This window comes from Thamnophis elegans, chromosome 7, assembly GCF_009769535.1.
Source record: "Thamnophis elegans isolate rThaEle1 chromosome 7, rThaEle1.pri, whole genome shotgun sequence".
NCBI lineage: Eukaryota > Metazoa > Chordata > Lepidosauria > Squamata > Colubridae > Thamnophis > Thamnophis elegans.
This window is the reverse complement of record NC_045547.1, coordinates 79,816,394-79,831,777: the sequence shown is the minus strand read 5'-3', so window position 1 is coordinate 79,831,777 and position 15,384 is coordinate 79,816,394. Positions and strand designations below refer to the sequence as shown.

General features: G+C 44.9%; 1 protein-coding gene across 1 annotated transcript in view; it reads left to right on the top strand.

The window, feature by feature from the left end:
• Positions 1-15,077, top strand: part of LAMB1 (laminin subunit beta 1) — a 43,647-nt gene extending 28,570 nt beyond the window's left edge. Inside the window, exons 13-21 of the mRNA XM_032221684.1 lie at positions 3,187-3,322; positions 4,997-5,155; positions 6,559-6,686; positions 7,415-7,535; positions 9,299-9,503; positions 10,224-10,367; positions 11,806-12,037; positions 13,219-13,382; positions 14,856-15,077. Coding sequence (XP_032077575.1) covers positions 3,187-3,322; positions 4,997-5,155; positions 6,559-6,686; positions 7,415-7,535; positions 9,299-9,503; positions 10,224-10,367; positions 11,806-12,037; positions 13,219-13,382; positions 14,856-14,905 — 1,339 coding nt within the window. The 3' untranslated portion in view covers positions 14,906-15,077. The remainder of the gene's footprint in view (positions 1-3,186; positions 3,323-4,996; positions 5,156-6,558; positions 6,687-7,414; positions 7,536-9,298; positions 9,504-10,223; positions 10,368-11,805; positions 12,038-13,218; positions 13,383-14,855) is intronic.
• The last annotated feature ends 307 nt before the right edge of the window (positions 15,078-15,384 follow it).

Here is a 15,384-nt window from a genome sequence, read left to right as displayed (position 1 = left end):
GACTGGAATTGAGCTGAAAATTTCTGTTGCTGACACTTGTTAAGTGAATTTTATCCCCATTTTTTTTTGCCACCGTTGCTAAGTGAATTACTGCAGTTATTAAATTAGCGACACGGTTGTTAAACGAATCTGGCTTCCCCGTTGACTTTGCTTGTCAGAAGGTCGCAAAAGGGGATCGTGCGATCCCCATCGGCATTGACAACGTCACCATCAGTCAATTGCAAAATGCTCCCAACAATGGAAGTTTTGAAGAAGAGATTGGACAATCATTGGTCTGAAGTGGTGTAGGGTTTCCTGCCTGATCAGGGGGTTGGACTAGAAGGCCTCCAAGGTCCCTTCCAACTCTGTTCTTCTACTCTACTCTACTCTACTCTACTCTACTCTACTCTACTCTACTCTACATTCTATTCTATTGCATTCTATTCTTCTCTTCTGCTCTGCTCTACATTCCATTCCATTCTCCTCTTCTCCTCTTCTCCTCTTCTCCTCTTCTCCTCTTCTCCTCTGCTCTGCTCTACATTCTGTTCTGTTCTGTTCTATTCTTATTATCTTCTCTTCTACTCTCCTCTACGAAATGTAAATGCCGCCCAATTCCTAGCAATTCTGGGCAGTCAGTATAACTAATCCGCAATCCGATTGCTTCAGCTAAAACTCATCGCCGTATTTTAGATTTACTGTCCCAGCTCACTGAGGAAATTAAGATGGGGCCCATCTTGACCTCACTCTTATTTTTATTCTGATCATTTTCCCTGAGTTGCTCCTCACACAGGCAGTAGCTATTCTCAATAGTCCTATTAAGCTCGCGCAGCGGGGTCCACGAAGCTGCTTAGCCTTCAGACATCCTGATGTCTTGATTGCAAAACCATCTGTGAATGGGTGTCGTTCGCTAAAAGAACTCGACCCCATTTCCTCTCCCAAGAAAATGACCTCATCCGTCCGGACGTTTTCGATTAAAACCTTCAGCCGTCCAGATTCCTATTTTTACAGCCGTAATTTCTGGTGAGACAACCATTGTGTGAAGGGATGTATGTTCTCGGCAAAAAAAATTCCATCCCAAATAAACTGTAGGGCCATCCCACAGCATCTGAGCTCACAGCTGCACTGGGGGGGAAAAAATCTAAGTTGTGGTTGTGAAGGAAGGAAAACAGCCAGGGGAACCATAACAAAAGATGGAGTTGTGGGGCCAAGTAAAGCTGGACAGCTGAAGTTTGACAAAAATCTATCTGGGATTGTAATAATTCCACCAGACAGGAGAATGTTTCTCCCTGCTTCCTTGGATGAGGATCAGTGGTGGGATTCAAATAATTTAACAACCGGTTCTCCATCCTAATGACCAGCTGGGTAGTCGGGACTCAGTGGTGATGTGACCACGTGGGCGTGGCCGGTTCCACCACAAAACCGCGGTCGACTAAAGCACGCTCGACGAAACCGCGTACCTGACGTCATCACAGCGCGACGAAAAAAGCACGCTCTGAGCGGTAAAGCTAAAATTAACGCGTAAACCTAAACCTAACCCCCCCAAACCTAACCCTTAACCTAACCCTAAACCTAACCCTTAACCTAATGCTAAACCTAACGCTAACCCTTAACCTAACCCTAAACCTAACCATAACGCTTAACGTAACCCTAACCCTAAACCTAAACCTAACCCTTACCTTTACGTGAATCGGCTTGCTTTAAAAGCGCTTTTTAAAGCGCCCTTTTTTCTCCGCGGTCGTATTTGTCGCGCTGCTGATGACGTCAGGTACGCGCTTTAATCGGGCACGCTTTAGTGGACCACGGTTTTGTCGTGCCACGGGCGTGGCCAACTCAACATCACTCACGTCGATGGGCGCTTCACCTTAGCTGTTACAATGTATTAAGGGTTAACCGAAGAGGCAGTTTCTGTAAGCAGGGCAATAAAGATCAGGTTAGAAACAACACCAGAATGTTTCCTTCCTTTCTGCCTTCCTTACAGGATTAGCCCTGCAGAGTGGGGGAAAAAAAAAAACAGAGATTTCTTCCAACAACCGGTTCTCCCAACTGCTTAGAAAGTTAACAACCGGTTCTCCCAGATAGGTGCGAACCGGCTGAATCCCGCCATTGATGGGGATGATTCATCACACAGTCAGCCAGATGTTCAGACTGGGTTTGGCATTTTTGTCTGCCTATCGAGTCCTTACCAAGGACCTGGGATAGGCAAATCTGGATGGTTGACGGTGTTACAGATCTCGTTGCAGGATGGAAGCAGTTCCAAGTAAAGCCGCCTTCTGCAATTGACTGATGGCAAATTTGTCAATGCCTACATTGTTCAAGTGGTGCTCCAGTTGTTTTGGGACTGCACCCAAAGCGACTATGATTATTGGTACTACCCTTGCTTGCCTTTGCCATAGTCGTGGTATTAGCATGAGCATTTTTCCAGAGTTTTGAATTGGATGGTTTCAAAGATACTTATTTGATCTGAACCTATCTCTCTCTCTCTCTCTCTGTCTCTCTCTCTCTCTCTCTCCCTCTCCCTCTCTCCCTCTCTCCCTCTCTCCCTCTCTCTCTCTCTCTCTCTCTCATACAATGGAAAGAGGCATATAAAATGTCCTGAAGATTCTGGTTGATTGATAGATCGTTGAAACTTGTAAACTTTTCTTTAATTACATAGAAATATCAATGATTCGGATATAGATATTTATGGGGTCTACTCTTAGATATCTTGAATTTCTTCTCTTTTTCTCCCGGTGTACAATGAAAAGAGGCATATAAAATGTCCTGAAGATGTTTGGCAGAAACTCATTTTGGCTGCTTGAGAAATCAGTGAAACTTGTTGCAAATTTTTCTTTAATTATGCAGAAATACGTATCTCTGCTTGAGTTATGGACACTTGTAGTTGTCTACTCTTAGATATCTTGAATTTCCTTCCTTCCTTCCTTCCTTCCTTCCTTCTCTCCTTCCTTCCTTCTCTCCTTCCTTCCTTCTCTCTTTCCTTCTCTCTTCGCTAGCAGTGGTGCCTCTTCCTTCCCGAGGACCGGCCCATAGATTTCCACTGCTGAAAGCCCTATGAAGCGGTATATAAGTTGAACTGCTATTGCTATTGATTTTATCTATCATCATTATCTATCTACTTAGCTGTCTGTCTATCTGTCTGTCGGTGTGCAATGAGCAGAGGCAAAGAAAATGTCCTGAAGAAGTCCAATAGAAATTCATTTTGTTTTTCAGCTGCTCAAGTGAATCTGGCCAATGTCAGTGCAGGCCGCATCTGATTGGCCGCCAGTGCCAGGAAGTGGAACCTGGATATTTTTTCATATCTTTAGATCATTATGTCTATGAAGCAGAGGATGCTAAATTTGGCCCTGTGAGTACCAACTTTAGCTAGCAATCAAAACACGTCAGGAGACTCGCTCTGAGTCCTTTTAATCTGCTCCTCAAATCTTATATACACACATTTATGTGTGCATTTAATTTATATGTGGTCTTCATCATTCGAGGAATATTTGATTTCTCTTATTTCTTTATTTTTGATTAGAATGTGGATTTTTCTCCCTTTTGTACCACCCGTAGTCTCTGATTCGGGGTAGAGCTGGGTCGACTGGGTGGAGCTGAGAATTTACTGACCAGATGCCCTTTCTGACACCTACACAGAGTTCACAGCAGACATTTTCTCTCCCCGCCCTGGGAGAGAAACATTTGTTGCTACCTGAGATTGAACTCTGAACTCTCAATACATAGTTTGTCTCAGTATAGGAAAACATACAAAGACCCTTTGTCATCTAATAGCAACAAACAATACATGCATGTGAACGGAATCTGTTCCTAGTCATCTTTGGCAAACATCTATCAGTAAGAAGATGAATTTGACATCTGGGATTAAAAGTCCCAACACATCTGGAGAAAACTGCTGGAATAGTCTCCTCGTAGTATTTTTTTTAATCTACATTTCCCGCATAACATGTGTGTGTTATCTTAAAATATAGAAGAATGTAATTTCCTTCTGTTCTTTTTTAAAACAAATGGTTAAGTCTCATCAAAGGATAAAATATAAAAAAGCGAAAGAAAGATGGCTTGGGAAAAAGTAAAACTCAGGAATGTAGAAAGAATGAAAGAGAGGAAAAAAGAATGTTCCAACTTTCTTTGGTGTAGATACTAATATAAACTACACAAACCTCTTATTCTAAAATCAACAATAATACACAATATGTATTTTATTATTTTATATATTTTATAGTTTATATTTTATAGTTTTTAGTTGTTTATATTATTTTATATTATTTTATATTATTATTTTATATTATTTTATATTATTATTTTATATTATTTTATATTATTTTATATTATTTTATATTATTTTATATTATTTTATATTATTTTATATTATTGTATATTATTTTATATTATTGTATATTATTTTATATTATTTTATATTATTTTATTTCATTATTACTTTATTATTTTATTTTGCTTTGCTTTACTTTACTTTTATTTTAGTTTATTTTATTATTTTATTTTAGTTTATTTTTTTATTTTTTTAAGTTTATTTTAGTTTATTTTATTATTTTTTATTTTTTATTTTAGTTTATTTTTTATTTCATTTCATTTTAGTTTATTTTAGTTTATTTTAGTGTATTTTAATTTATTTTAGTTTATTTCATATTTCATTTCATTTTATTTTATTTTATTTTACTTTATTTTATTTTATTATTTTATTTTATTTTTTATTTCATTTCATTTCATTTTAGTTTATTTTAGTTTATTCTAGTGCCGCCTTTTCTACAACTGCAACAGTCCTGTCCAATCCCAAAATTAAATGTTCCTTTTTTTTAAAAAAATTCTAACACAACGTCCAACAGTGATTTCCAAGTAGACACGAAGTTAGACAAAATATCTTCTTTAATCAGAGTATCTTCAGCTTCACAATCTCGCCCCATTCCATTAGCTTCCCCATCCGTTTTTCCATTGAAGGAATGTGTAAGTCCTTCCCTCTCTGTGCACACCCAAGTCTTGCTATTAATAATTTGCTCCTCTTTTGTAGGGCGTGAGTTTAGTGGAACGCTTCTATTCCCAAGACCGCATACCTTCCTGGACTGGAATAGGATTCGTGAGAGTCCCCGAAGGAGCATATTTGGAATTCTACATTGACAATATTCCGTTTTCTATGGAATATGATGTCCTGATTCGATACGAGCCACAGGTAAATGGCTGTTTAAGGCAGGGGTGTCAAACTCGGTTTCATTGAGGGCCGCATCAGGGTTGTGTTTGACCTCAGGGGGCCCATGTGGGCGTGGCCAGCTCAACATCGCTTGATCACATCCCAAGCTCCGTTTTCGGCTGCGATGGCCTCCTGCAACCCTCTGCCAGTGAAAATGGAGCTCAGGAGTGCCACCCCCAGCCCTCCCGAGCTCCGTTTTAGCTGGCAGAAACTCCATGGGCCAGTCCTTTGCTGTTTCCAGGGCAGCCTCAAGGGTGAGATCTAAGCACTCCATGGGCCGAATCCGGCCCTTGGGCCTTGTGTTTCACACCCCTGCTTTAGAAGATATTTAAAATCTGCTGAGTTAAACATCTATGTACTTGGTGGTCTGAATGTTTATTTTTTTATTAACATGTATTTTTTTTGTTTCTTTGTTTATTATCCTGCCTTTGTTATTTTTATGAATAACTCAAGCTGGTGAACATATCCAACATCATTTTCCTCCTCCTATTTTCCCCACAACAACAAACCCTGTGAGGTTTGTTGGGCAGAGAGAAAGAGAGAGAGAAAGAGAGAGAGAGAAAGAGAGAGAGAGAGAGACTTGTCCAAGACACCTTTTGTGTCTAAGGTGGGACTATAACTCCCAGTCTCCCTAGTTATTGGTTCAAGGTCACTCAATGGCTTTCATAGCTAAGGAAGGACTAGAACTCACTGTCTCCTGGTGATTGGCTCAAGGTCACCCAGATGGCTTTCATGGCTAAGGCGGGACTAGAACTCACAGTCTCCTGGTGATTGGGTCAAATTCACCCAGTTGGCTTTCATGATTAAGACAGGACTAGAACTCACAGTCTCCTGGTGATTGGGTCAAGTTCACCCAGTTGGCTTTCATGGCTAAGGTAGGACTAGAACTCACAGTCTCCTGGTGATTGGCTCAAGGTCACCCAGTTGGCTTTCATGGTTAAGACAGGACTAGAACTCACCATCTCCTGATGATTGGTTCAAGGTCACCCAGTTGGTTGTCATGGATAAGGTGGGACTAGAACTCACCGTCTCTTGGTGATTGGTTCAAGGTCACCCAGCTGGCTTTCATGGCTAAGGCAGGACTAGAACTCACCATCTCCTGGTGATTGACCCAAAGTCTCCCAACAGGCTTTCTTGACTGGCGCCTTCACCAGTTGACCAAAACTGGCTATATGTGGCTTCTGTACCTATGGCAATTTGATGAGGTGCGTGACAGATTCTCACGCTTATCCCCCGGCCTTCAATTACTCTCACCCCAAAACAAGGTTGCATAGAGATTCAGTATTGTTCATCTAGTCCCAACTCCTGCATTAGACAACCTGATGGATACAGTATCTACAGGGTCTATTTGGAGTTTTGAAATTAACGGAGGCTGTTTTTCCTAGTTACCAGATCACTGGGAGAAAGCTACCATCAGTGTATATCGCCCGGGCCAAATCCCTCCTAGCAGTAGATGCGGCAATACTGTTCCTGACGATGACAATCAAGAGGTATCCTTATCGCCCGGTTCCAGGTGAGTCTCAAAAGAGAAACACAGGTAGCCCTCGACTTAAAACCACAATGGAGACCAGAATTTACATTGTTAAGCAAGGCGGTTGCTCAGGGAGTCACTTCCGGTTTTACCACCCTTTTTTGCCATGGTGGTGGAGGGAATGACAACGGTTGCTAAACGAGTCCAGAAGTTGCTCAGCGAATCCTGCTTCTCTGCATTGTCGGAAGGCAGCTGGGAAGCTTCCAAAAGGCTGATTAGATGATTATGCAATCTTTATGTATACAAATGTTGGTGATGTGATGGTTGTATGAGGACCAGTTGTAAGTCCCTTTTTCTCCGCGAGGTTGTAAGTTGGTGATAGCAATAGCACTTAAGACTCACATACTACCCCTCTCAAAGTGGTTTATAGAGTCAGCCTATTGCTCCCAAAAATCTGGGTCCTCATTTTACTGACCTCAGAAAGATGGAAGGCTAAGTCAATCTTGAGCTGGTCAGGATTGAACTGCTGGCAGTGGGCAGAATTAGCCGGCAGTACCACTTTCTAACCACCGCGCCACCACGAACAGTCACAGAGTAAATGGTTGTAAGTTGAGAACTACCTGTATAAAACAAAGGAACAATAAACAGAAAAAAACGTAGTGTCATCTAATCAACAAGTCTCCAGAAATCCCAGGGCTGCTATGCCCAATATATGCCGTGGAATCTGCCCCATTGTTTTTTTCTTCATGGATGTCCTATTGCTAACACAGGTACGCCGTCCTTCCACGCCCCATATGCTTTGAAAAGGGTCTGAATTACACCGTTCGGTTGGAGCTGCCCCACTACTCCTCAAACACAGAGGTGGAAAATCCATACACCCTCATTGATTCAGTAAGTGGATGCTAATATCAGCCCGTTAGTGTAACACAGCCACGAGAAGAGGTTGTGGTGGCCTGCCAGTGGCCAGCAGAGCTAGCTGCAGATTCGGACAGTGAGGAGGTTGGGGAGGAACCTGGGCCAGTTCTGGAGTCTGGGGAAGGCTCTGATGAGGGCTCTGTGTCGGAGGCAGAGAGGGGGCGAGGGCCATATGCCAGTTATCAGCTGCCTTCAGAGTCAGACATCAGTGGGGCAGAGGAACAGCTGGAGCCTGTTCCCAGTGTACGCGTGTGCGGAGTTGCCAGACGAAGGGAACAGCTAAAGAACAGGGGTTGACTTGGGAGTAAGGCCACAAGTGGACGATGAAGGGCCCCTCCCAGAGGAAATAAAAGAGGAGCGAAATGGGAGTGGAGTTTGCAGGAGACAATTAGTTCACTTAATTGGTTCGTAACTCTCTGAGACTCCTTGCCAAGTTTTGCAGATATCGGCCTGGCAGCTCTCCAAGCCAGATAAGGTCTGTGACTGTAAATCCTCCCTTGAAAGACTTTGCTGGATGTGAATGAGCAGAATTCACAGTCAATTCATAAGAGGGGTTTTTTGTCGGGACCAGGAGTTTGCTTCATGCTCTTGGGAAGCCTCGGTCAGAATAGAGGGAGAGGAGAAGGAGGAGGACGGTGACAATGACTGTGGGGTCCTTGGTGCTGTTTGAGCTTCATGGTTTTCTTGCAGCTGTTTCATTCCCCAACTTGCTAACATCATCAATGCTACAAGGAAGTGGAGTGCTCAAACAAGCGCAAACCTCACACCCTTCTAGCACCAACGGTGTTACCTAGTTGGGTATTGAAACCTTTGCAAGAAAACTAGAGAGAATAAGCTGCCTCACATTTTAATTACATAGCTGCAGATGGAACGCGAGTTCCCCTTTTTTATTTTTACTTTATTTCTGGAATCCTTCCTGAAATTCTCGGAAAGTTGCCCATATCAGAGAGAAACTGGGAATGGCTTCTGGGCCACTGAGATGAGGTGGAGGAAACAGGCATAGCCCAACCGCATAGGGAGTGTTTCTGTTCTGACCTAGGCTTCCCGAAATCACGAAGCAGACTCCTTGTCCCAACAAAATCCTTTTTATTAAGCTAACGTGAATTCCTCTCATTCACATCCAGCAAAGTCCCGGCAAACAGTCTCTCAAGGGTGACTTTACAACCACAGACCTTATCAGGCTTGGAGAGCTGCCAGGCCGATATCTTCCAAACGCCATGCTGTACAAGAAAATACTTGGCGAGGAGTCTCTGAGATCTCACAAACAAATTTTCAAGCTAATTAAACGAACTAATTGTCTCCTGCAAACTCCACTCCCCTTTTGCTCCTCTTTATTCCCTATGGGAGGGGCCATTCACCGTCCACCTGTGGCTTTACTTCTGAATCAGCCCTTGTTCCTTAGCTCTTCCCTTCTCCTGGCAGCTCTGTGCATGTGCACATCGGGAACAGGCTCCAGATGTTCTTCTGCCCCACTGATCTCCGACTCCGAAGGCAGCTGGTAACTGTCGGACGGCCCTCTCTGCCTCCGACACAGAGCCCTTCTCAAAGCCCTCCCCAGACTCCAGGAAGGGCCCATGTTCCTCCCCAACCTCCTCACTGTCGGAGCCTGCCACCGGCTCCACTGGCGGTCCACAATAGTTTCTTGTGACCTCTCTGGACTGTATCTTTGGTAGATAACAACTTTTGGATTGTCCGTCTTAAAATATAGTAACACGGCTTGGTTTAACGTCATTTCGCAGCTGGTTCTCATGCCATATTGCAAGTCCCTGGACCTCTTCACAGTTGGAGGCAGAGGTGATGATGTGACAACGAACAGCGCCTGGGAAACCTTCCAGAGATATCGCTGCCTGGAGAACAGCCGAAGTGTAGTCAAAACCCCCATGACTGATGTTTGCAGGAACATAATTTTCAGCATTTCAGCCCTGTTGCATGAAACCGCATTGGGTAAGTCAGTTGAGAAGAGAGGTCTCCAAACATGGCCACATTAAAGCTTTGTGGACTTCAGCTCCCAGAATTCCCCCATGCTGGCTGTGGAATCCTGGGAGTTGAAGCCCACAAGTCTTCAAGTTACCAAGTTTGATGATTAGGGGACTGAAGGCTAAAAACATACGATGAACGATTGCAGGAACCGGGCATGGCTAGTCTAGGGAAGAGAAGAGAAGGACCAGGGGAGACATGACAGCAGTCTTCCAATATCTGAGGGGCTGCCACAGAGGAGGAGGTTGAGCTATTTTCCAAAGCACCTGAAGGCCAAACAAGGAATAATGGATGGAAACTGACCAAGGAGAGATTCAACCTGAAAATAAGGAGGAATTTCCTGACAGTGAGAACAATCAACCCATGGAACAGAAATTGCCTTCGGAAGTTGTGGGAGCTTCGTCACTGGAGGCTTTCAAGAAGAGACTGGACTGCCATCTGTCAGAAATGGTGTAGGGTCTCCTGCTTGGGCAGGAGCTGGGGGGGTTGGACTAGATGACCTACAAGGTCCCTTCCAACTCTGTTAATCTGAGATCTGAAGTTTGGAGACCCCTGGTTTAGAACTTGGTTTCCCAGCCTGGAATAGAACATGAGTTGGAGAATGTACAAATGGAATGAAGGAGGGAAGGGGAGAAAGAATGAAGGACTTGTTCCAAATATCTTTTTCTCTCTTTTTTTTTTTCCCAGCTTGCCAGTGTGACCCCCAAGGTTCACTCAGTTCCGTATGTGATCCCAACGGAGGGCATTGTCAATGCCGCCCAAACGTGGTCGGCCGAAGATGCGATAAATGTGGCCCCGGCACTTTTGGCTTTGGCCCCACTGGATGCAGACGTAAGTTCTGTCTTCCTTCCAAAGAGCCTGAAATGTTACTTTGTAAGACATATGTGTGTGTGTGTTTGTGTGTGTGTGTGTGTGTGTTTTATTTGTGCTGATAAATAAATAAAAGGAGACTAGTATAGATCTATTTCAAGCTATTTAGCTCTCATCAGCTAGCCATACCCTTACTGGGATTGGAACCTGGGCTGTATTGCATATTAGGCAAACGTCTTAGCCATTAAGCTACACACACACACACACACACACACACACACACACACACACAGACACACACATATATATATATATCCTCTCTTCTACCATATCTGTAAACATCCTCATGCACTAGCTTTAAAAAAAAGATAATTTGTAGGGTCCTACAAATTGTGGTTTTCTTGCAGATGTTTCATTGCTAACCTAGCATTGATGGTGTTACGTAGTTGGGTAATGAAATGTCTGCAAGAAAACCACCAAGCTCAGAGAGCGCCAAGGGCACCACATTATTTCCTCCTCTTCCTCCTCCTCCTCCTCCTCCTCCTCCTCCACCTTCTCCTCCTCTTTCTCTTCCTCCTCCTCCTCTTCCTCCTCCTCCTCCCTTCTAGCACTGATGGTGTTACCTAGTTGGGTAATGAAACGTCTGCAAGAAAACCACCAAGCTCAGAGGGCACCAAGGACCCCACATTATTTTCTCCTCCTCCTCCTCTTCCTCCCTTCTAGCACTGATGATGTTACCTAGTTGGGTAATGAATGTCTGCAAGAAAACCACCACAGGACACCACATTATTTCCTCCTCCTCCTCCTCCTCCTCCTCCTCCCTTCTAGCACTGATGATGTTGCCTAGTTGGGTAATGAAACGCCTGCAAGAAAACCACCAAGCTCAGAGAGCACCAAGGACCCCACATTATTTCTCCTCCTCCCCCACACTGCTCCTTTTACTCCACATGCAAACCTCCCTCCCTTGGAGCACTGATCATGTTACCTAGTTGGATAATGAAACGTCTATGAGAAAAACCACCAAGCTCAGAGAGCACCAAGGTGTTCTGACCTAGGCTCCCCAAAAGCATGAAGCCGATTCCTCGTCTCAATAAAACCCGTTATATTTGGTTTAAAGTGAATTCCTCTCCAGCAAAGTCCCGGCCGACAGTCTTTCAAGAGATTTCACAATGACAGGTCTTGATCAGGCTTGGAGAGCTGCCAGGCCGATATCTTCCAAACTCCACGCTGTAGCAGCAATTACTATGGCATTAATTAATTAATTAATTTCCTCCCCCAAAGCTAGGTGCGTCTTATACTTCGGAGCATCTTATACTTCGGAGCGTCTTATACTTCGGAGCGTCTTATACTCCTAAAAATACGGTAGCTGGAGATTTTAAAAATCCACAAGTGCATTGATTTTGAGCGGCGTTGACTCTCCGTTTCATCCAGATATCTGTATATCGTTGTTGTTTTTTAGCCTGCGAGTGTCACGCACAAGCGTCGGTAAATGCCTTCTGCCATCCAGAGACCGGGCAGTGTCACTGTTTCCATGGGATTTATGGCCGTCAGTGTGACCAATGTTTGCCTGGATATTGGGGGTTCCCGAGCTGCCAGGCGTGCCAGTGCAATGGGCACGCGGACGAGTGCGATCCGTACAGCGGGCAGTGCTTGCGTTGCCGTGACCACACCTCGGGACCCAATTGTGAGAGGTATGTCTTCCTTGGGCCGCCAACAAAATTTGGGTTTTCGAAAGGGGCATGCATGCAAGTTTTAACATCAGGCATGTCCAGTGCCGGATTTTCCTATAGGCTAACTAGGCTTCAGCCTAGGGCCTCAAGATCAAGAGGGGCCTACATTCAAATTGTTAGCAAAATTAAAATATTCTAAAAACAGTGAACACTAAAACACTGAACCGAAAATAAGGAGAAATTCTACGCATATGACTAATAAACAAACATAAAAATGTATTGGTTAAGATCGTTCCAGCGCCGCGGCAGTTAGGGAGCCCGCCCACGTTCCCGGCACCGGCGGTCGGGCGAGAGGCGCGGCTGCTCCCAGTAGCCCCCCCCATCGACGCGGAGCCCACCAGCGGCCAGGCAGGTGAGGGCGAGGGGGCCGAGCCAGGCAGCTGAGCGCAGCAGGGGAGGCGGCTGGCCTCGCTGCCTTTGCCGCAGAGCAGAGCCGCCCTCCGTCGGGAGGCCAGCTATATATATTGATATATATTGATATATATCACAGTAATGATGTATTTTATTGTCTCTCATGTAATTTACAAACTTAAAAATGGGAGGTGAAAGGGCCTCATAAGTGGAATAGCCTAGGGCCTCTTTCATCTAAATCCGGCCCTGGGCGTGTCAAACCATGGCAAACTTTTAAGACTTGTGGAGTTCCAACTCCCAGAATTCCCCTGATATCTTATTCGGAGGGGATTAAAGTTTTTTTTTTAAAGCATCCTTGGGAACACCCCCCAGTTCCACCTTTTATTGGGACACTGGAACCACCAGGTTTGGTGGCTCAGTGGCTAAGACTCTCAGCTTGTCGATCAGAAGGTCGGCAGTTCGGCGGTTCGAATCCCTAGTTAAGTGATTCTGGCTTCCCCATTGATTTTGCTCGTTGGAAGGCTGCAAAATGGGATCACGTGATCTTGAGACGCCGCAACGGTCATAAGTATGAGCCAGTCGAATTTTGATCACGTGACCACAAGGATGCTTCAAAGGTCGTAACTGTGAAAAACGGCATTTTGCTCAGCGCTTTGAGCTGTTGCTAAATGAACTGTTGTAACTCAAGGACCACGTAGAGAAAAATACTAAAGTGGTGAATAAGCTTATATTCCATTGACCAATTTACTGTATCATATGCCTTCTGAGAAACCTTGCATTATAAAATTTAGGTGCCTCGCTGGTTTTTATGGAGATCCAATCTTGGGATCAGGTGATCACTGCCGTCCATGTCCTTGCCCAGATGGACCAGAAAGTGGGCGCCAGTTTGCCAATGGATGTTATCAAGACCGGATTACATTACAAGTTGTGTGCGTTTGTGAGAGAGGATATAAAGGTAATATATATATATATATATTGTCATTAATTACCCTGTAATCCCTTGCGAGTTGGAGTCAGAGCAACTTGAATGGAGCTGATTGTTTCCTGGCCAGATGCTCTTCCTGTCACCAGTGCGGAGTTCTATTCAGCAGATATATTCTCATTGGGCCCAGAGAGAGAAATATGGGCCTCTAGCTAGGATCGAACTCACAGCCTCCTGAGCGTGAGGTGAGAGCTCCACCTCTAGGCCCACTGCACTCATATAAAGGTAATGGGTTTGTGAAATAATCTAGCTACAGGTAGTCCTCGATTTACGGCCGCAATTGATCCCCGCAAGACAGCTGTTAAATTTTGCCAGGATTGATAAGCCAGGATGATAAGCAAATTATTGCAGTTGTTAAGTTAGTAACACGGTTGTTAAGTGGATCGGGCACCTCCCTTGTCTTTGCTTGTGAGAAGGTCACAAAAAGGAATCAAATGACCCCCGGGACACTGCAACCGTCGTAAATGTGAGTCAGTGTCAAGCGACCAAGTTTTGATCACGTGAGCATGGGGAAGCTGCAAAGGTAAATGTGAAAAAAACAGTTATAAGTCCATTTTTTTCAGGGGCGTTGTAACTCTTGAACAGTCACTAAATGAATGGTTGTAAGTCGAGGAGTGTTGGTGCTTTACAAAGAGTTAAAGATGAGTCTGTTCTTAACAGACACACAGTGGATTATTTCTCTCATACTTTGGTTTCTAGCTGAATTTAAGCCAGTTCGATCTAGTGGTTAAGGCACCAGGTTAGAAACTGTGAGACTGGGAGTTCTAGTTCTGCCTTAGCCATGAAGCCAGCTGGGTGACTTTGGGCCAATCACCAGGACACTGGGACTTCTAGTTCCACCTTAGCCATGAAAGCCAGTTGTGTGACTTTCATCCAATCATCAGGGCACTGGGAGTTCTAGTCCCACTTTAACCATGAAAAATCAGCCAGGTGACTTTAGGACAATCACCAGGATACTGGGAGTTCTAGCCCTGGCTTAGGCATGAAAGCCAATTGGATGACTTTGAGCCAACCACCAGGAGACTGGGAGTTCTAATTCCACCTTAGACATAAAAATTGGTTGGGTGGACTCTGGGCCAACCACCAGGAGACTGGGAGTTCTAGTCCCGCCTTAGCCATTAAAAGCCAGTTAGGTGATTCTGGTTAAAGCAGGAGACTGGGAGTTCTAGTCTTGCCTTAGCCCATAAAGGCCAGTTGGGTGTCTTTGGTCCAATCACCAAGAGCTGGGAGTTCTAGTCCCACCTTCGCAATGAAAGCCAGCTGGGCGCTTTTGGAGAGTCACTCTCCCTCAGACCAACCCACCTCACAGGAGTGTTGTTGTTGTTGTGTGGAACGTAGGAGGAAGAAGGTATTTTGTGTGTGTTTGTCGCCCTTGGATAGAAATAACGAAGGTGGGATATAAACAAATGATAATTTGCTGAAGATTTCCCTTTGCTGGTTGAACAGGAAGCAGATGTGATGAATGTGCCTCTGGCTTCTTTGGAAACCCCCGATAGTAGGTGGTGGGAGATGCCATCCCTGCCAGTGCAACACAACATCGACTCCTCTGATCCGGAGGCTTGTGACAAAAGGACCGGGTTGTGTCTCCGGTTGTTTGTTTCACACTCAAGGCGAACACTGCCAAGAGTGTAAACCTGGCTACTACGGATGGGCCCTTCAACAGGATTGTAGAAGTGAGTGGACAAGGGACCTCTACCTTTGATTTTTGTGGGTACCCTTTGGCCTTAGCTCAGGGGTGTCAAACTCAAGGCCCGCAGGCTGGATTCGGCTGGCCTGCGGATCAGCCCTGGAAATAGCGAAGGATTGGCCCGTGGTGCCTCCACCAGAGAAAACGGAGCTCAGGTGGCTGTGACGGTGGTCCTCCGCGCTCCGTCTTCACTGGCATAGGGTTTGCAGGAGCCGTCGCACAGTGGTGGGTTCCAGATCCCATTGCAACTGGTACACTGTGCATGGGGCCAGGTGTCCTAGTCGGGCA